Here is a 21,611-nt window from a genome sequence, read left to right on the forward strand (position 1 = left end):
CAGCCGCCCCCGCCGCGGGCAGCCCCCCGCAGGGCCGGAGAGCGGCGGCGGGGCCGGGGGCGGCTTGGGCGGCGGCCCCGGACCCCATCCCCATCCTTATCCCATCCCCATAGCCCCGGACCACATCCCCATCCTTATCCCATCCCCATAGCCACCCCCATCTCCATCCTTTTCCCATCCCCATCCTTATCCCGTCCCCATCCTTTTCCCATCCTTATCCCATCTCCATCCCAACCCCATCCCCGTCCCCGCCGCCATCCCCAGGCCGCCGGTGCCGGTGGCGGTGGCGGTGCCGCCCCCCCGGCCGCGCCCGCCCCCTCGCTGCCCCGGCGGCCCGGCGGTGCGGCAGAGCCGGCGGGGCTATGGCTGCGGAGGAGGTGCTGCAGGGCGCCGACCACTACAAGAGCGAGATCGAGCGGCTGACCCGGGAGCTCTCCGAGACGACCCACGAGAAGATCCAGGCGGCGGAGTATGGGCTGGTGGTGCTGGAGGAGAAGCTCACCCTCAAGCAGCAGTACGACGAGCTGGAGGCGGAGTATGACGGCCTCAAGCAGGAGCTGGAGCAGCTGAAGGAGGTGAGCGAGCCCAGGCTTTTGTCTCCCCCCCCGCCTCGCGGGGCAGCTGCGGGGGCGCCCCACGCGTGTCCCCGCCGGAGCCCCTCGCCAGGGGGCGAGCGGAGAGGCCCCGGGTGGCCGCGGGGCTTGGCGGGGACGGGAGGAGGGGGTCTCCGGGGAGCCGAGGCTCGGCCAGCACCGCGGCCTCCAGGACGGCTCACACAGCGCCGCAGCCCCCCGGCATCACCTCCTTATCGTCGCTGGAGCCGCAATTTTGGGTACCGGCTGTCTGCGGCACCGGGCTGCCTCAAGACATCGCCGCAGCGCTGTGTGCGAAGAGGGGATCGACCAGCACGGAGGATGAGAGCTCGGCAAACCTAGGGTGTATAGGCAGAGGAGCTGTGTAAACAGTCGTCCGCAGTGCATGGGAAGGGAGACGGTGCCTTCTGAAGTTATTTATAGCCCTGGTTTATTCCCCCCGCTCTGGGGAAGCACTGCCATTAAGGGGAGGCAAAGTAGCTGTACAGTAGTCTTGAGGTCACCCCCAGTCAGTGGAAATTAAACTTCTGTGTCATGCTGAAAGGATAAATGATCTGAGGGGTGTTTCAACTTCATCTTTCAAACGTGTTTCTGTAACAACTAAAGTATAAAGTAGGTAGGAATGACTGCACCCAACCTTCTGGCTCTGCTCAACATGACTCTGAAATATCATCGTTCTTCCTGCAGTCATCATTAAGGGAAATAACTTGAGACTGAGACAGTGCACATCCACAGGACCTATGGAAGGGCTATGTGTACACACATGTGCAGGTCTCACGTCTCTACATTTGGTAGTATTTTTATACTGTATGGGAACATAAATGATTACATATTTCAAAAATAAACGTTAAAGCATCAAACAGATTTTTTTTTCCAAATTTAAAAGGAATGTATCACTATATATAACATGCAGAAATTCTCTTCAGTCAGAAATCATGACCACGTTCCATATGGAGGGAAATCACTTTGTCAACTTAGATTATATATGAATATTCTTTAAAGTACTGAGATTATATATGAATATTCTTTAGAGTACTAGCTTTGATGCACTTTTAGAAGCATTTTTTAATAAAACAAAGTATTTATTCTACTTGCAGGTAAATGTGTTATGCTACAGGCTTGGCTCAGTGACCAGAAGGATTTAAAAATGTATTTTCAAGAAGAGGAAAGCTAATTTTCAGAAAAACCTATCGATCTACTTAAACTTGATATCTGCTTCCCCACCCCTGCTGAGACTATGCAGTAGGCTTAGGACTTTGAAATCAATAGTCACAGGTTCAGGGGTGGAGATATGTGACTTGCACGGGCATGAAGGCAATGCTATTTGAAATGACCTGGCATTAATAGAGGAGCAGAATCATGGGGAAAATACACAAGGTGATTTCTGTGGGGGGAAAAAAAAAAGAGAGAGAAGCAGCTAGAGAAGCTAGCTGTTATACAGAAGACTCATCAGAAACTAGGGATGACACATTTGTACACATGGCCGCAGACAGAAGGGACAGTGCAAGGAACTGAGTTTAAATTATTAAACTAGAGGGATCAATCAACATGGCTAACTGAAATGAAACATGCACAAATTCTCTTCCTGTTTACTTCTCCTCAAAGCCAACAGGACGGTGTGCTCTGCAGCCCAGAAGCTGTCCCGCAGGGCCATGCCTTCATGCTGTGCCAACCACAGCATGGACACTGAGATATCTGTGGAGAAGGGAAGAGGAAAATCCTGTAGCTTGCCTGATGCCAAGCAAGAGTGGAGTTGATCCAGTTTCCAGTTCAGATCTGGGGCTCTCAATTCCAGAGCTCTTCATCGCTGCAGATAGGGCATCTCCATCCTCCATGTAGGCTGCAAGAGATTTCTTCTTGCTTCCAGCCTTTATAGGAGAAACCACACTGATTCTCACCACACATGCAGCACTGCAAAAAGAATTTGCTCATATTCCTTTCTGTCTCTGTAATGTATTTTTTCATCTTCTCTGTAAACACCTCCGTTATGACTGTTCTGTGAGTGCAGATCAGATTCCTAACTGTGGGCATAAGCAAATGATGCCTCAGATGACATCAGCGAGGCAGGATTCAGACCGAGGTGGTTTGGGCAAGCTGTTCTGTGATTTGGGGGCCTGGGTTTTGGGGTTGTAGAGTTCTGTCTGAAAGCTCTCTGTCTCTGAGCTGCCTCTGCCACTTTGCCAGCTTTTTATTAAGGCTCCCTCCAAAATGTGTGGAGTAGGGTCCCTGTGTATTGTCTCCAGCAGGTGCTGCAGAGAACATCCTGGACTGTGGCCTGGGTGTGGTCTGCATGGCGGGACATCAAACACCATAGCCGGACTGGAGCTAGGAAAACTCCTGCTATGTCAGTGAGGATTTGTTCTTCCACTCTTGTATCTCTACATCTGCAGCCTCTCTGAAGTCATAGTGGGGTATAGGAAAGAGGCCCCAGATTTATACTGAAACAAATGGTTTATCCATTCAAGATGAACAGTAGGTGCATGGGTGGGGGCACAATTATGTGTAGGGCCGTTACCTCTTCTCTGAACAGATTCATTTACTGGGGTCAAATCTCATCCTATGTTTTTCCTGAGGCAAGTCTTCATTTCTGAATTATTTCATTATTCCTTTTTTTCTGCTGTTAGGAGCTCATTGCATCTATTGCTCAGCAGACAGAGCTGCCTGTCTTTGACTACTTAGTCATGGCTTAGCCATCTAGGATCTGAAGTCTTCTCCTATGTTCCTTGGCAGTTCAGAATTCAAGTGAACTTCAGTGGGGCTTTTTCCATACAGATTACAATACAGAGCTCAGCTATACAATAATTTCCATTGCTGGAGGGTGAGATGGGAAAGTAAGGCCATTATAGGATGTAGAATTAAAAGCAAATTGCAATACATTACATTAAATATTAATACTTGTATATAGAATATATGCTAAGCACCATGCAAAATGAATTATTATAGTAAGCTCCGATGTTTCTTGTGCTTTATTCAGAGGTTTCTGCTTTAGCCTAAGACTTCAATGTTTTGGGGCATGACATCGGTTTATACTGCAAATGCTTAAAGTTTTAAACAGTGACCTAATAAATACTTCTTCCAAAATAGAGCAGTTATTACATGTGTAAGCTATTCTGGAAAGACTCAAAACATCTGTCATCTACCAACCTTACGTTTTCAAAAATGAAGTGAATAGTAGGAATGTGAAAACATACTCTGTTGTGTTGACTTTAACAGCCTTCAGCATTATGAGATGGAGCACTGGTGGTCCTGAAGTTAGACAAGACTGTAGGAATAGTGTTAAACAAAACATTATTATTTTAAAGCTTTATTAATGTTCATATTTTTTTCTCCAGTCCGTAAGATATATTGCTGTGCCTTGCTCAATTACATCTCAAACTAGTGGAATTTTGACCCTGCAGTAAAAATGCCGTAGTTTTAGGGCCCCTGTTCAAGAGGTTGCTTTAGGAGATGTGCTGTCTAACCTGCTGTGAATAAGAGTGCAGGGAATAAGACTCATTGCTGTTAGTCATGTGATTAAAGGTACTCTGTTTTCACTGTTTTACAGGGTTGAAAGTGTAATTAGTAGCATATTCTGTGGAAACCATTTTCCAGTCTGTCATATTTGTGGTCTTATATGTTTACATTGCATTTGCTGTAAGTACAATCTCTGTTGTTAGATTTCTTTCTTTTAAAGAAGGGTAAAATGGCTTCATATTGATCTTCTTTCCTGGGCAACCTGCTGTAGCTGTCCCTGCTTCAGCTGGGGGCTGGATGAGATGATTTCAAGTGGTCCCTTCCAACCTCACCCATCCTGTGATTCTGTGATTAGTTGCTGTTCGCTGGTGGCTGGCAATGTTTTTAGAGGGGAGAAATATCAGTCACCTCCAGCTGTGATAAAATGGGGATTGAAGGCAGCTTTGGTATCCAAGCATACAAGGCATCTAGGCCTGGGAAATGCTAGGCAGAGATTTCCCTTTAAAAATCAAATCATGAACATAGCAGCTGAGCAGATCCCCAGGTTCCCCTCCTTCACTCTCTGGCTGACTAGTTTGAGCAGTTTCTCACTCAGCTCCTTGGCTTTTATGTGTGTAGTTCTATGGGGACAAGTTCTTCCCCTGGATTACACATAGAGCTGGCTATCTGATTTTTAGGTTGAAGGTGCAGTTTAGTGTTCATGTTACACTCAACCCAAATATCCTTGGTAAATTATCGGAAACCAGACTATTGGTGAGCAGCCCTATCCTTTGCAGGTCAAAAATCTGTGCTTTCTTTACCTCACAGAGATGTTGCGTCATTGTTTTATGCTTAGTGAGTTTAGCAACGTGGCTTCCACAAATAATTCTTGGTTTGTGACTGGAAAGGGTTCTTGGGGAGTAGAGCTGAAGCTCTTCCTGACAGCTTCTGTGTTGTTCTGCTCTTGCCTGTGCTGCTTTCATGTGGATGACTCAAGCTCCATCTCCCCAGTCCCCTGACATAGTGCTGTCCCTCTGACTCCCCCACCCTTCTCTGAAGCTGTGTGTTTGCAGTTTCTTCTCTGTCTTTTCCATCTTTGAAGTGTACAGTTAATGGGGCTTCTTGGATCCAAAAAGACAGAACAGTGGAGGGGGAGGCTCCCTATCCCAAATAATGCCCTTTTAAATGGACAGTCACTCTATGCACCTGTATGCAGCACGGGACGCTTAGGAAAGTGTGATGACGCTCACACATCCCAGTGAGATTTTCTGAATTCCGCCTAAAGATGAATGTGTCCCAAATATGTAACTTAAGAGCTGTGAACTGATGCCACCTCAGTATATACTTACACCTCCTTTCAGCGACAATGTTTGTGAGATGAGGTGAGCATTTCCAACACCTCATCCTGATCTCAACACTTGGTTCTGTGAGCCTTTCCACGCTGTGCCACTCAGAAGGGCTGTGCTGCCTAGCACCCAGCTCCAAGGTGAGGGCAGGGAAAGGGTGCGTGAGGAGCAGTGATCAGACGCTTGCTGCAGTGCTGTCACCTCCGGAGCCCAGCTGGCGCTGCCTCTGTGTGCGTACACTGCTAATGGAAGGGTGTTTACCCAGTTCGCTTTCATGTCTGGCCTGGTTAGGAGAGGAGAGCAGGGCAGCACAGGAAACTGTTACACACGGAAAGGAGAGCATGGGAGGCAATGCAAGGGCTGTTTGTTATGCAGGGGCTTGCACTGTGCTTGGATCCAGAAGAGCCCTAAGACTGACAAAGCTTTGGGTGTTCCTCCAGCTCTTCATTCATCACTTTGTATTTTCCTCTCCCCATAAGCACAGGTCTGCAACAAAGAGTCTGAAGATGCTCTTAGCAGTTCATTTGCAGAGCTGTGCTTATAAGGAATGCCCTAACAAAATCAAGCTGCACCTTGCGAAGCTTTCATTCAATTATCACAGGCAGGGGACTGACCGACTGAGGAGCAGGTCTGTGGAAAAGGATTTAGGGATCCTGGAGGACTGTGAGCTGTATGTGGGCCAGCAGTGTGCCCTGACTGTGCTGGCAGGACCTTAGCCTTGAGAAGGCTGAGAGAAGTGATGATTACTTTGGAACTGACATTTGTTAGATCCCACCTAGAAAATGGCATCCATTTTTGTCTCCCCCCCAGTATAGGAAAGGAATGGATAGTTGGGGCTGAGTTCAGCAGGGGACCACCAAGATCATCAAGAGCTGAAGAGCTTCCCCTGTGAGGATGGGCTGAGGGAGCTGGGCTTGTTCAGCCTGGAAAAGAGGGATCTGGGGAACCCAGCAGCAGCCTGCCCATGCCCACAAGAAAATAGTGAGAAGATAGAGCCAGGCTCTTCACAGTGGGGCATGGTGCGAGGACAGAAGAACTAGCATGGATTGAAAATAGAGAGGTTCAGGCTGGATTTAAAGGGGAACTGTTTCCCCATGAGGGCAGGCAGTGGCACAGGTTGCCCGAGGGGTTGTGCTGTCTCCTTCCCTGGGAGTTTTCAAGCCCCAGCTGGATACTGCCCTAAGCAACCCTGTCGGAGCTTAGAGCTGACCCTGCAGTGAGCAGGAGGTTGGACTAGAGGAGAAAGACAGCAAGGGACCTGGAACAATGCAAGGTCTCTGAGAGCACCCGCTATGTCCAGCTCAATTCCAGTAGCTGCTTGCTGTATGTTACCCAACATGTAACAGCCTACTGCCTGGAAATAGGGACTGTTAGCAGAGCCACAGCCTTGCTCCATGCCTGAATTTCACTTTCTCTTGATTGTCATTGAGCCTGCATTGACCTAGCATTAGTAAGGGAGTAGTTTGACGTGCTTTTCTCTAAGCGAGACAGCTCTGTGTCTGCCTTTGTCATGCCTGCCCCTGTGCTAGCTCTCAGTTTTGCATCTGTTTATACTGTCCCACCTAGCTAGAAAAGTGACCTCAGTTAAAAATAACTGAGAGGGGGGTGTATGCTGTCTGTAACCAGACCTGGGTACATGATGTGGTTCACAATACGTTCCCATAAACTGCTTTACCAGCATAGCCAAAAACTCAGACTGGATAGGATAGGAATAGATGCCGGAGAAATAGGGGGATGGAACGAGCTGCTTAAACAGGTACTGATGTTAAAGGGGATGCTTATCAAATTGTGGCAGGATGGCTTCCTCTGAAGGGAAATGAATGCTGTGCATTAGCCTACAGAAAACGTAAGCAGCTGAAATCATCTTAGGGGAAATTAGAGCTCTTGCTGGAGCTTTGGCAGCATGCAATGAAAAATGCAGACGAACTTTTTTTTTTCCTTTCCCAAGGACCTGCATCGCCAGTTGCTCTCACTAATTGCATTGTATCCTTATGAGCCAGTGCAGTTTTTTGTTACACCTCCTGCAATAGCCAACCCTTAAATAGTGATAGTCAGCTTGAAATGCTTGGGGTTTGCATACTACTAAAATAGTTCTGAAGTGAGTTTGTTTTGTTTTCTCCTCATAGTTAAATCATTTTCATACTTTCACTCTTCTAAGAAATCCCTTGCCAATCTGAGGGATTTGGATTGAATCCACCATGTGTTGAGCTCCTCTGAGATAACTAGGAGTTGGAACTGGATTTTATGCCATGGAAAAGTTGATTTTTCCATAGATTTTCTATAAAATATTGAATTAGTACTGAATCTAAAATGACTGATTGAAGTGTTAATGGGGGAGCCAGGCATCATTATTGTGAAGTACTTCCTGTTTAAGGCTCGTGAATGCAGAATGATGGCTCACTGAATAGACTTTAATCTAAAGGTCTGCATCTGTTTGGAATTAAGCCTTTTGTAATGAATTAAAAAAATAACAATAATTCACTGCCATCTTTTCACCTTCCTTTATGTGTAATATTTTTTCTTCCCTTCTGTATTGCAGAGCAGATTTGCCTTCTAAGGTATGTGTGGGTGCAGTCTGTCTGCAGAACACCAGTCAGACTGAACACCTGGCTTTATGGAAAATGCAACTGGGGGCAGAACAGTGCTGGAGAAAATAACAGTTGGCATGAAATAGTAATTTGTGAGCATTCATCAAAGTAAAATGAGGAGCATTCTCAAAGTCAGATGCATAGACTAAATTTGCACCTGGCCAACTTTTACATACCTTATGCAATTGCCACTTGGAGAAAATATACATGAGATCAGATGTTTTTCTAGCTGTATTGAGGGATTCTGGAAAAGTAACCTGCTTCTCAAATAACTTCTCACTTTTTTCAATCTCGTATGTGTTCATTTAAGCAGCTCATTTTCTGTCATGTTTTCACACTGGTGTTGTTTGTTCAGCCTATGGACAATGGGAATGGAATCTGATTCACCTGTGTTTCTGTATCCCTCATAGCTCTGCTACGTTGTAAGCTTCATTAAAAAGTTGGCTTTGCCATGGATTTCCCTTTCCTATTTGTCTGATACCTGAGGGGATGATGTTTAATTCAGAATGATTCTGTACTGTACATTTTTTCTTTGGGATGATTTTAATTTATAATGGCACAGATGAAAGGCCAGTATTCATTTCTGTTGAAATGCCTTACGTTTGTGGCGTGACTTTCTTTCCCTCTTCTTTCCTCATTTCCTTCTGAACTCTATAACACTTTTATTTTATGGGGGAGGAGAGAGGGTATATTCCTGTCCTCAATTTAGGGGAATTGATATGGCATGCAAAGATATGAGTGTTCCCTTTGTCCCTTTACCCAGGACTGCTTGCATCACTAACAGCAGATGACTATGAGGAGAAAAGAGCAATTTTTCATACTGTCCTGTGAAAGCAGTCCAGAGTATAGACCAGCTACAGATGGAAGCAGTTAGGGCTATTCCAAAGGTGAAAAACACATCTCAGCAAGGGCAGATGTCTAAAGCTGAAGTAAGCAGGTAGAATTGAGCTAGATTGCAGGTTAGTGCTTTAATGGGAACTGTGCTCCTCTGTGGAGGGGTAGTATTAAGAAAAATAATTTCAGGAGTCTAATGTATGTGTTTCCAAATGTCTTTCACTATCAAAGTTTAATAAACTTAATAGTTAAAGGAAAAATCAGGCCACTGTCCTAAATCTATGGTTTTGGGACAGACCTATTAAGACTATTAACACCAAATGGCTTTTGCTAAGACTGAAATTGGTCTATTCCCATTTTCTGCATTTCTCTTGCGATTCCTTCCTGTCTGCAGCCTTTCATTTTCTGCCGTGCATTCTAGATTAGTGTTCATCTCATGTCCATGATGGTTTATACACTTTTTTATCTTCCCTTTTGCAGTCTCTGCCTTACATCTTAATTAGTGTAGATTTGATGCTTCATTAGACACTGAACTGAATTTTTTATGTTAAAGATCCTTTTTGTCATTGTGTGAATGTAAGAAATCTGTCCATTTGTAGCAGACCAGACCTTCCATACTCTGTCTTGGTATTGCAATGACATGAGAGAATCATAGAAATACTCTAGAAATGCTTTTTTAACATGGGCTGAAAATGAAACAGCAGAAGATTTGTCAGCTCTGCTTCATAGCAGCCTCACCATTAAAACCATCCTGCAAAAGATGACTTCTAAGGCAGTTTTAAAATTTGGTTGGCTGAAGGAGTGCACAGTAAGGTATCTTTTCATAATGTTTTGCAAAAAGCAACCCTGCATTTTTTTCCCATTGTTTTGTTTCTGGGGTGATTTATTTATTTAACCTCAGGCAAGAAAATTGATGCATGGCGAGGTCAGATAATGCACTCAAGTCCTTGTGATCAGAGCTGGGAGTGGAACCCATTACCCACACAGCCATGCCATACCCTTCTTCCTTTCTCCTTTGAATTACACTTAATTTGCCCTCGTGCTGTACAGCCACGTTAAACCCCTCTACACAGCAAATAGGTTTCCAGTCCTAGCAGTAATACACACAACACTGTGCTTAACCCAGAGGCATAAAAGAAGCCCTCAGTTACCAGCTGGTCACCTTTCACTTCAGTCAGTCATTTCTGGGTTAATTTCAAATAAATTATACGAACTCCTTCCTGTTCTTTTTTTGTTTGTGTTTGTTCAGTTTTAATTTTGTGCTCTCAGAAATCACAGATGACACATGGCAGGGGCAATGCCATGCATTTAGTATGCACCCTGGGAAGTTTAGCCACCGCACACAGCCTTTCCTTGGTTTTCCAAGTTACTCTGGATGGGTTTAAATATAGTGCGCTGAGAATGAACTGTGAAGTGCGCTTTGTCATCACTCACTGATGGCTACATCCATGGAAGGAAGTTGGACTTTGTTAACAGCAGCAGTTTTAACTTCTGTTTTGGATACTTGGAGGGGGAAGAACAGCCCCTAGTAGTTGTAAAGCTCAGCTAGGAAGATGGAAAAGGAGCAGCAAATCTCTAAGAGTGAAGGTAGAATTTTGGGTGAGGCAGAGGGAACAGGTGGCTTGGTGAAATAATTCATTTATGAAAGTTTGGATTTTGGCCAAACATGAACACAGCATGATTTGGATTTAGTCTTGCTCAGGACTGGCATCTTCTCTACTCACATCCTCATAGCAAGACGCAGGATGCCAGACTCCAAGACATGGCTTCAGGCTTCCAGCAAGACAGAACATTCAGCCTTTGGCACTCCAGTATTAAGAGGGCTAGAGAGAACTTGGTGTGAGTATAGGTGTGGGCACATGGGGAGTTCACAGCAGGGTTATTAAACTCTCTGTGTAGGCACAGCCTCTGGTTCTCAATTTGATGGCTAATCCAGGATACTTAACAATTATTACCCAACTGGAATCTCGGATTTCTTTTATTAAAAATGTGCTCTGAGTAGCTTGTAGTTTGCATAATTCATGGCTTTAATTTAACAAGTTGTTGTTTTTTAGATGGGTGGGAAAAGTTTTTGTTATACCTGGAGTACCTCATGGAGATTCACAAAGCATTAAAAGGTTGCACTGTTTTGCATAAAACCAGGTGAATGCACAGTGATAACAAACATGCAGAGTTGGCCTGAGTCTGAGGAGAACATTTTCATTCTTTCATTTCTTTCGTAATGCATGTGATTTCCACCTACAGATTGTTTGTTGATTAATTTAAGAACCTCAAGTGAAGAATGCTACCTTTAGCAGTATACCCTATGCTCAGGATTATATCTCAGGATCATTCATAGCAGGTATGACTTGAAGACTAACATTGAAGTCCTGGCTTTCTGTGTATGTCGAGGGTAAAATGGGACAACAATTTAATTATTGAGTCGGTGCCCACCACCAGCTGGCAAACATCACTGTCATCAAGATGTAAATGATAAAATGTGTTATAAACTGAGAATTTGCATTTCTTCTCACCAAAGAAGGGAGAACTGGAATAATTGTAATCTTGGTCTCAAACACATGATCTTATTCTTGCAGCTTGATGAATTGTCATAACTCAGCTGAGCTTCAATTACTGATTATGTATGTGCACTTGGTCCAAATGCATAAGGGCAAGGCAAACAAGCAAACAAAAAGGCAGAAACCTGAAGGAATGAGTTTTTATCTGGCATGTATCTTACATCTGCTGTGAGCTGAGAATGTGCACTAGATCAGTTACTTACTAAAAAAGTAAAACTGCAGTCATAAATCTGTGTCCTTAGGGACAGTTTTTTAAAGTGAAATGTAAAGACATGGTCACAAGGACTCCTTTGTGAAATAATGTGTATGGTATATAACTGTATGTAAGAAAAATAGTAGTATGATTTGTATATAATTTTCCATGTACACTAATATGGGAGATGGAAGCACGTAAGATTTGTTAGGAGTTTGATACTTCAGGCATTAGGTAATTCCATTTCTTGGGCATTAGGTAAGTTCTTGCTTTTTTCTGCCAATTAAGGGCCGATGGCTGCCATCTGGTAATAACAAGACTTTCACTTAACATGCTGTAAGCTTAGCTGTGTAAAAATAGGAGCAAATCTGGAACAAGATAGTTAAGTGATAACATTTTTTCCAAATGGGCTGAATTCAAAGTTACAAGGATACTATATATTATTTGATGATTGCTATTCCTAAAATAAAAGCCATGTTGAAGTGACAGAACTGAATTATCAGATTCAGATACCTGAAAATTTGGACTCTAAAATCTGTATCTTAGTTATCATGGAAAATATTGTCTTGCTCTGTTAAGCAGGCTGAACAAATCTTGTATTGAAACCTGTATGACATCTTTTTGCTTATGTACTTTGAAATTACAGACCACGTTCTTGTTGACTATATGTAGATTTCAGCATACACCTCTAGGCCTCCCTTGTTTATACTTTCTTTTTCTGTAATCTACTTAGCACTGCTTCATCATTTGTGGTTTCAAGTATTTTCTCTATTCTTGCTTGCAATAGCATGGAGGAATATATTCAAGAACAAGAAATAAAACAACACATTGAGTAAATCAGACCTTTCGCACTTGGTGTTTGAAAAGTACTTTACTCACTGTTCTTTGGGCTGAGATTATACCCAGTCAGAATCATTCCTATGCTTTATTGCTGTTGGATTTGTCTTTGTATCAGATTAGACTGGTGAAAAGAACCTTAGATGTAAAATGAGCATATAAGCCTTGTTTGGGTATAAATAACCCTTTCCCTGGGTATAACAGGAAGAGTTGCAGTTGATGATTGTGCTGCATGTGCTTTTTGTTTTGTAATGATCCTTTATTTGCAAGATTCTTCTTGAGATGGTGTCCCTGGTTTCTCTAGTAGTGAGAACTTCTGTTGGGCACCCACACCTACGGCTGGGCTAGGCACAGACCATTGTCATTTTCTTGCTATTATGCAAGGATCTACCTGCTGTGAGAAACTAATTATAATTGTCCCAGCTGAAAGAGGTGGGTTTGGAAGATGGAAACCTGAGTTCTACCCCAAAAACCTGCGGCAGAGATTCTTCTCTGGCCAGGTTCTTCAGCTCAGCTATTTTCTTAGGAATTCTATGGGCTATGAGTGAGAGGCCTCTATTTCAGTCAGTTATTTTTTTAGTGGAAAGGAGTCCAAAATCTGATCAGCAATCTTTCTCAGAGCTTGCAGTCCGGTGGTTTGTGTGGAGAATTGAACAGGGTGCTTCCCAGAGCACTGGCAGTGGGTGCAGGCTAAGGTTGGAGGCAGTGAGTCAGCACAACCTCAGCTGCTGCCAGAGGGATGGGCACTGCCTCCACACCGAACGGGGGCTGGCATTGGCTGGGGTCTTCACTGGGAAGAGCCTACAGTGAAATAAAACTCACTGGAGTAGTCACTGACAGTGTGTCGGACAGGCAAAAGGGACAAGATGTATATAGCAGTGATGAAAATGTGCATCAGCATAAAACAGTCTGTAGCTATTGAAATGCAATTTTGTTAGCCAACATAAAAAATTTGCTATACTGTTAAAGAACAGACTGCACTCTGTCAAACGTTCTGAAAAATCAAAATACTGCTTGTTTCATGAGCTTCTGTTTTGCCCCCTAGATCCCAGCAGGGTGGGATAAATTGTTATTTATTGCCTGATAGGAGTATCTGGGAATTCTGTGCTGCCTGGCACAATGAATTTAAGCATATAAATAAAAGGTTAGAGATTTTACTGTGGAAATAGCAAATCCCCAACAAGGTTGTCTATAAAGGAATAATAAAGGGAATTTACAGATGAGTAATGGAGGCCCCAAAGCTGTGCAGGGATAGGCTGTTCAGCCATAACTTCATGGGAAATCTGGAGCTAATTCACAAAGAAAACAGATTTTCTCAGTTCTAATCCAATACTTTATCTTCTAAATTTATCTTCACCTGTACCCCCATCTCCTGTGGGATTGCCCCCTTCACCCTCCAGCTTCTCCTGGTCCTTCTCTCATGTACTCTGGTGATGTCAGAGCATGCTGACTCTCTTCCCCAGCTGTCCTTTCTCTTTTGCCACTTCTGGCTTCTTTCCTGCCCTTCCCCTTTGGAAGCTGACCGTTCCTGGCTGCCACTGTGGCATTTGTAGCAGTCTGCCTACGCCTTCCCACTCAGCCCTTTCCAAAACACAGCTCTTCTCTGCTGTGCTTTTTGTTCTTTCCCGATACCCATTTGTTTGTTGCAGGAGGAGACAAATTCCAGCCAGCTCTCCCTTCGAAGGACAAGCCATGCCTCTCCTCCTCCACTGCCCCCGGGCAGCTTTTTTACCACAAAGCACCCCTTGTTGTCATGGCTGCATCTGGGAAAGTTAGAGGCTGTGGGTTGTTGTACCAGGCCCTGATGGGTGGGCTCCCTTTATAATGGCCGTATGTGGGAAACATTCATTTAATCCTGCAAGGCATGACTTTTTTTAGGTGATTGGGAGCTCAGACCCACCAAAACCTTGTTGGGTGTGTTGGGCAGGCTTTTTGGAGAACTTGCAATAGTTAATGTGAAGCTTGGCCTTCGTGCTTGTGGGCAGCAGGCTCTGCTGGGCAAGGTCTGGCCTTGCCCGCCTGTTTGTATTGAATGCAACACAGTGAGCCTCTATTCTTGGTTGGGACAATTAGGTTCTATGGCAATATGAGTAATTAATAATAATAATGGGGCCACTTCTATGGATGGGCTGTTAGAAATAATTTCCTTCTGCCAGTTGCTTCTCTAGAATGTGGTTTTGAACTCAGAGACCTTGAAAGAGATAATCAAAACACAAGCAGCTGTCACAAACCTTTAACTCTGTTTATGTAGGCAAGGGTGGAAATTCCCAAAACTGAATTGCCTAATGGCTCACTGGTTTGTGTATGTCTTGTTGCAAAACCTACATCTTATACAATGGATCACCCTTTGGTTAAAGACCATTCTCAGTACAAGCAGGTTTCAACCATAGGTATTTCTTCTAAGGGAAAAAAAGAGTAAAATCATGCAAAGCAAACCAATGATCCTCTATGGCTCTGCACCTGAATCACATATAGTGCACAGTGTCACTGTGTGGAGTGAACTGTGATGGGTTTGCTGCCAGGGTGATCCAGCTGCTGTAGCTGTGGCTTCTTGTCTCCAGATGTCACGTATGAGATGGTGGCGGCTTTGAATTCTGCCTTCACCCACACAGGCAGCTTGGGTCTAAAAGGAGGATACAGCGTTTGGTTGCTTTGACACGTTGCAGTCCTTCAACAGCCATTCTTCATCCCCTTCACAGTAGGGGTGGTGTCTTGGCCACAGGTTGCCATATGACCTAGCATATGATGGTTGCACTGTGTAGGGAGCAATGTGACACTTGTCCACCTGCCCACAGGGTTCATCGAGGTCTGAAGACTCCTTCTCTCCCTTTTCTGTCCATCTTCTTCCCCCCATCTACAGGAAGCTAGTCTAGAGACCTTCAGAAGCCTCTTCTACAACATTCTCTGTAGCCTTTGTCAGAGCTCTGCCAAAAAAAGGATTAGCAGCTCCTAAACTTAAGAATACCTATCCAAAACATACTTTGTCCTTCCAAATTGTTGCATAATAATAATTAAAAAGACACACCATCAAACATATTCAATGAATGCAAACCTGCTTTATTCAGGAAGCTGTTGACATTATGGTGAAGATGAGTATGGTTGGTAAGGTCACATCATCATTAAGGCTTTTGGAGTACCGGGCTCCCAGTAAGCAATTCAAGAATGCAAGCAACCTCAGTAGATTGTTGCCAATGAAGAAGATAGACATTACCAAATCTATTTTTCAATGTCTGTTCTATTTCCATGCTGGTAACCATAGCAATTACACTACAGTTTTGCAGTTTTAACCTTTCCATCACCAAAACCTCTTTTGGTGACCAGTTTATTTTTAGAAAGAGCATGCTGTGGCCTGCAGCCAAAGTCACTGGTACTAATACAGAACAAGATTTTGTCTGTTCTCAAAAGGTATAAAGAGCCAGGTACAGCAAGTTTATTTTTTTATAAACAGATTGGTTTCTGTGACAGTACAGTATGAATTATGATCTGCATTCACTGCTGCACCTCTGCTGAAGACAATAGAATTATGCTAGCAGAAAATTTGGCTGTTCGTAGTGTTAAGTCACACAACTCTAATAGCAACTGTCATGATGCTGTTCCCAGAACTACAAGGTGTTTGGATGGGAAGACTTAGCAGCTGAAGCAAGCTCTGGTGACTCAGTGGGCAATGCTTTGCCTTCTGAGTCAGAAGTGAATGGGGGCTCCTGCAGTGCAGTTTGTAGTTTGCTTTTTTTTGTAAATTTGATGTCAAGATAGTTACTTCTGATGACGAGTCCACTCTTTAGTATTGAACTATGTGTTTCACTACTATACCACTCTCTCCTCTGGGGAAAAAAAAAAGACCAACCCAAGAAAAAACAATTGAAGAAAGGGATTGATGGGTGAGAATGGGTACATTGTTTCTGTTCAGCATTGTCTGCATATTGCAGGGGTGAAGTGATTTCTGCTTAGAAGGAGCTGGTTTGCAGAGACATGGGAGCCTGTATGACCTCAGTAGGTGTGACAAATACAAAGCAGCTTCCAAAATCAAGCCTATCATCTTCTGAGAAGCCTTTGGGGAGAAGGACCGCATTACTCTGTGCCTGTTCCCTACTGCTTTGTCCCTGGCTGTCTACATTTACAGAGATGGTAGGAAAGATTAATCACCTTTGCAATATTAATCTCTCAGTCAAATTTGGTCATAATTAGCCAGAAGATTCCAAGTTATTAGAAAAGGGGAGACTTTAAGAGCCCGTAGGAAACAGGCTAAGACTTGTGGCATTTTGTTTATGGATAGTTAGAAATTGACTTTACACCTAAAGTTCCCCTATAGAAGTCTTGTAGAAGCAAGACTGTTTAAAGCAACATTAAATTAGCAAACAAGTACATGGTCGTGGGCTACTTGCTCTCAGTGTCCCTGTCTGAGCAGAGGGTTGGACCAGATGACTTCCAGAGGTCCCTTCCAGCCTCAACCATTCTGTGATTCTGTGACTCTAAGTAAAGGAATTCATAAAACCGACTTTAAAACTCCAGGTGTACTTGTGAAACCCACAAAGGATATTTTCTTCTCCATTTGAATTCCCTTTTATCCCTAAAGATAAAATAAAGGAAAGCAAAACAAGAGATCAGATTTCCAGAAGGAGCATCTCACCATGAAGGGCAGCACAACAGATTATCCAATACCAGAATTAGCTTCATAACCCTGTGGACAGCTTCCTGAACTAGCTGAAACTGGAATATAGATGTTGAATGAGAACATTATATAAATTTGGTTTTGTTTGTATTATTTCAGTGCTAAAGGTCACAGCCTTTGTTTAACCATACCTCTGATGGAATGTGCTGGGCTTCTTTTTCTCTCTGAGCTTTATCCAGTAATAAGTATAATCTAAATAACGAAACTTCTCCATATGCAGGCCTCTGATCTCACAGTAACAGACAACATTAAGAGGTTAGATAGATACTCATGGAACAGCAGGTCTCCAAAAATGTACATCCTTTCCACCAAGCTGCACGGGGTTGCATGTGCCATGTCTGCAAACAGCTATCTTCTACAGCATCTGTGAACAGTAACCTGCCAGGACCAGAGGGAGAGAAAACAGCATTGGTTCTCGTAACAACAGGAGCTCCAGATTCCAAATTACTCATGAGTTGGCCAATTTATAATTGGTTTTTAAAATAACTACTGAAATACATTTTTAACATAAAACTTTTTAACTGCATAATAAGCTTGTAGAGTTTAAGATGATGTTATCAACCCTTTCCCTCAAAAGCAAACAGCAACAAATAAACAGCAAATCCCCTGTCCTTTCTGTCTCTAGGTATAGGGGTTTAAATAAGTATATAAGGATCATTAAGAATCGAATGGGATGGCTTCTCAAACAATCACAAATGTATATATTTATTTACAGCAATCATTCCTGTTAGTGATCACAATAATTTCTGTTGTAAAGTAGAAATTAAGCTTGCATCTCTAACTGGTTGAAATGAAACACTTTCAAAATTAAGATTAAAATAATTTAAAGTAGTTTGCAGTATTTCCTTTCAATTCCAGTGGAAGCCTGTTATTTCCTAGAAGTTGTCTCAATTTTATCTACATATCTATATCATTCAGCATGGTAGGTTTTTGCTTCCTTTGTAATGGGGGTAAAGTTGTTTGACAAAACGTTGAGGAAAAAAAGCTTGCACTTACTATTTTTTTTTCAAATTATTAATAATGATTTGTATTTTATGTAACATTTTTTGTTTGTTTTGGCTGTAATTACATAAAATGTTTGTGAAATATTTTTCATGTCTGTAAATATTTTTGTGACTTATGAATTAGCGTGAACTGCATTGCAAGATTTCATTTTTTTTATGATAGTCCTTATAAGAGCTGCAGATAATCATGCTTTGTGCTGGATCCGACGGAGGACTGGAAGGCAGCAAACAGTTGTAATTTACAGCTAGTGAATTGGACTGCCTCTGTTAGCATCACACTGTGTTGTTTTGTATATGCTAAAGTTCTTGTCCAAACTAATCTCATCAGTTACTGTAGGATTTATAATATTGACATTTTAGTAAGGCATTTCTGCACAAATATTACAATTCTGCATAGTGCTATATACGTATAATAATTACCCTGGCTTGAAAAAGTCTTGTTCATAATTTATGAATTACACTCACATTCCCACAAGCTCTGAATATTGAAGTAGTTTATTATAGGTATACACAGACAATCATGAAGAAGCTCATTTTTAATTCATATGGTTTCAGGATTGCATAAAGTGACAACTTTTAGTGCCAAACATACAATGAAATGATCTGGGGAATATGCCTACCTGCATGTATGAAAACTGATGGTGTCTATAGGTGCACCAACAAATGCCTCTCTGGAAGCAAAGCCACTGGGCTGCTGTTAGGTCTGGGCCACCTGCCGTCCAAATGAAATGAGGTCTAGAGAGCTGCTGAACTTTGATGGCATTTTTTCTAGAGAGCACCTCAGGATAAGAGACTTGTTTGAAGAAAAATGTTCTAAGAGAACCAGGCTGACCCAGATTTTCTGCACAATTGGGGTTTACAGGAATTAATTTACAGCAGTCTGAAGAGACCAGGTATTCTCACACTCCCTGAAATCCCACCGTGTGAGAACAGGGATAATTAAGCCTGCAGTCATATAAATTATTCCTGTTGTTGTTTCACTGGAATAAAGGATTACTGCCTTTACCTATTGATCTTCCCTTTTCTGCTTTTCACTGTCTACCAATGATTGCCTGATTGCTCCTTAATGCAGTTTTGGAAAACATGATGAAAAGCAAAGTCTAAAGTCTTCAGACTTACTTTGTCACAGAGTTCTAGTAATATTGTGTGGAAAAGAGAAATGCAGGAGATCCATTTTTTATGGGCTTGACGTAACAACAGGATCTGATGAGAGAAAGAAGAAATACAGCACAGGAAAAAGGAAAGGAGGTAGGTCTTGAAGGACAGGGATGTCCTTTGGCTATTACAGGGGAGCCCTGTGGGTCCTGAATTGTCTAAAAAGCTACAGATTGGTCCTAATCAATGTTCAAGAAGTTATTTCTCTATCTTACACCATCTTTACACTGGAGCTGGCAACTACCCTTTGATCTGGATCTTTCCACTGCTATGCCAAATAAAAAGCAGGTGGTTTTGAGACCTTTACAGGGTGTTACCTGGTTCAGCTGTGTGTCCCTAATGGCTGGGCCAGCTCAGTATAGGCCAGCTGACAGCACAGGAGCTGTGATTAAGGGTATGTTTTGGGTGAGGGTCTGCTGTGTTTGTTCTGGAGTTTTTTGATGTTCCAGAGAGCCTAATAATAATAATAATAATAATAATAATAATAATAATCTTGCCATGCTTGCAGTCAAGAGATGAGACAAGCTAACTCCAGGCTCCCTGCCCTACTCCTCTGCTGGACTTTAACCTCCTCATGCTGCAGTGTCAGGGAGCAGCTTTGCACAGTGTTGGTTCATTGAACAGGTGAAAATGGGTTTTCACTAGCATGATGGGTTGTGAGTTTTGCTGTCCCTTGCAGGGAAGGTTGTTGAGGCTGCCTGTTTTTGAGAAGGTAGTGCTGCTTTTTTAGTAACCTGGGTTGTGAAGACCAATTTGCCCCCAATAGAAGAAGAGGGGATACCTGAGAAGAGGGATGATGCTGGGTTTTGCTCACAGAGGGGTAAGCCCTAGAGCAGTAGGGGTTAGCTGGGTGGGATATGCCTAGAGGAGCCTGCTGAGCACCCAACTAGGGAGTCTTTTCAGGGCTGTGGGTTGAGCTTACCTTAGGAGGAGACATTGTGTTCAGTTTTGAAGGAGATACTGTGTTCAGTTTTGGGCCCCTCGCTACAAGAAGGACATCGAGGTGCTTGAGCGGGTGCAGAGAAGGGCGACGAAGCTGGTGAGGGGCCTGGAGAACAAGTCCTACGAGGAGCGGCTGAGGGAGCTGGGCTTGTTCAGCCTGGAGAAGAGGAGGCTCAGGGGTGACCTTATCGCTCTCTATAGGTACCTCAAGGGAGGCTGTAGCGAGGTGGGGGTTGGCCTGTTCTCCCACGTGCCTGGTGACAGGACGAGGGGGAATGGGCTTAAGTTGAGCCAGGGGAGTTTTAGGTTAGATGTTAGGAAGAACTTCTTCACTGAAAGGGTTGTTAGACATTGGAACAGGCTGCCCAGGGAAGTGGTGGAGTCACCATCCCTGGAAGTCTTCAAAAGACGTTTAGATGTAGAGCTTAGGGATATGGTTTAGTGGAGGGCTGTTAGTGTTAGGTTGGAGGTTGGACTCGATGACCTTGAGGTCTCTTCCAACCTAGAAATTCTGTGATTCTGTGATTCTGTGATTGTATTTTTCTTAATATGTATTTATCTGGATTCATGTCACTTCCAATGTGGTCAGAAATATTCTATGTGTATGCTTAAGGATTGTGGGAATTTAGCTGCGTGCCTTGGCTGGGTAAAATGTGCTGCTTTTGCTGACGTGTCCTAAAAGATATCAGAATCTTCTCAGTTGTGTTTGGATAAATAAGGTTTCAAATAGTGCTCATTCTGCATTTCTGCAATTTCAGTAGCTTAACTGTGGAAATATAACTGAGGTAGGAACTGAGCTTCTGCAGTCCTTTTTACTGAGGTTTCATGAGAAGTGGTGAACTCAGCATGACTTTTATGTCCAGTGACATTTAGAAAAGTCTTCAGTATTTTTTTTTTCCTCTTTAAACTGTAGCTCAAGCACATTTGCTGTGGATTCCATGCAGTTCTAAGCATGAATGCTAAAACATCATTTTTTTTCTGCCCTCTTATCTGACAGGGAGGAGAGGTGGCAATGGAAGAGGAAAAGACCTATTAACTCAGCGCAAAATTAGACCTTTGTTATTTTGTCTGCAGTCTTGGTTGATCCCATCATCTAACCAAGGGTCAGATGGGGTAGAACTGCGACAGGGATTAATTTTACTGCTTGCTAGCTAATAACTTTGCATCTGATACTTCTGTGTGTCAGACAGTGCATTAATTTGAACATTCATAGCCCTTTACAAGAGAGTGAATCTATGAAACTAAATATTTTGATGGCTTAGTCTTTCCTGCTTGTTTTCCTTTCTGTATGGTATTTTTCTTCTTGCCTTAATCCCACAGATAAGGCTTCTTTATTCAGTCAGGCACTGGATGAGTTGGTCAAAGATCTTGGTTAGTTTAATGTTCAGCTTTTTGGGTGTGGTATTGTACACCTCTCCTTGTCTGAATGAGAATTTGGATGCAGTTCTTGCAGTCCGTGA

The 21,611-nt window shown here is 43.1% G+C and overlaps 1 protein-coding gene across 8 annotated transcripts in view; it reads left to right on the top strand.

Annotated features, from left to right (window-relative positions):
* Positions 1–362: 362 nt before the first annotated feature.
* Positions 363–21,611, top strand: part of BICD1 (BICD cargo adaptor 1) — a gene marked incomplete at both ends in the record, with an annotated part of 169,178 nt that continues 147,929 nt past the window's right edge. For all 8 annotated transcript variants that reach the window (XM_084306335.1, XM_084306337.1, XM_084306336.1 and 5 more), the window contains one exon: positions 363–575. In XM_084306335.1, coding sequence (XP_084162461.1) covers positions 363–575 — 213 coding nt within the window. The remainder of the gene's footprint in view (positions 576–21,611) is intronic.

The sequence above is a fragment of the Netta rufina genome (genome assembly GCF_964035555.1).
Source record: "Netta rufina genome assembly, chromosome: 1".
NCBI classification, from domain to species: Eukaryota; Metazoa; Chordata; class Aves; order Anseriformes; family Anatidae; genus Netta; species Netta rufina.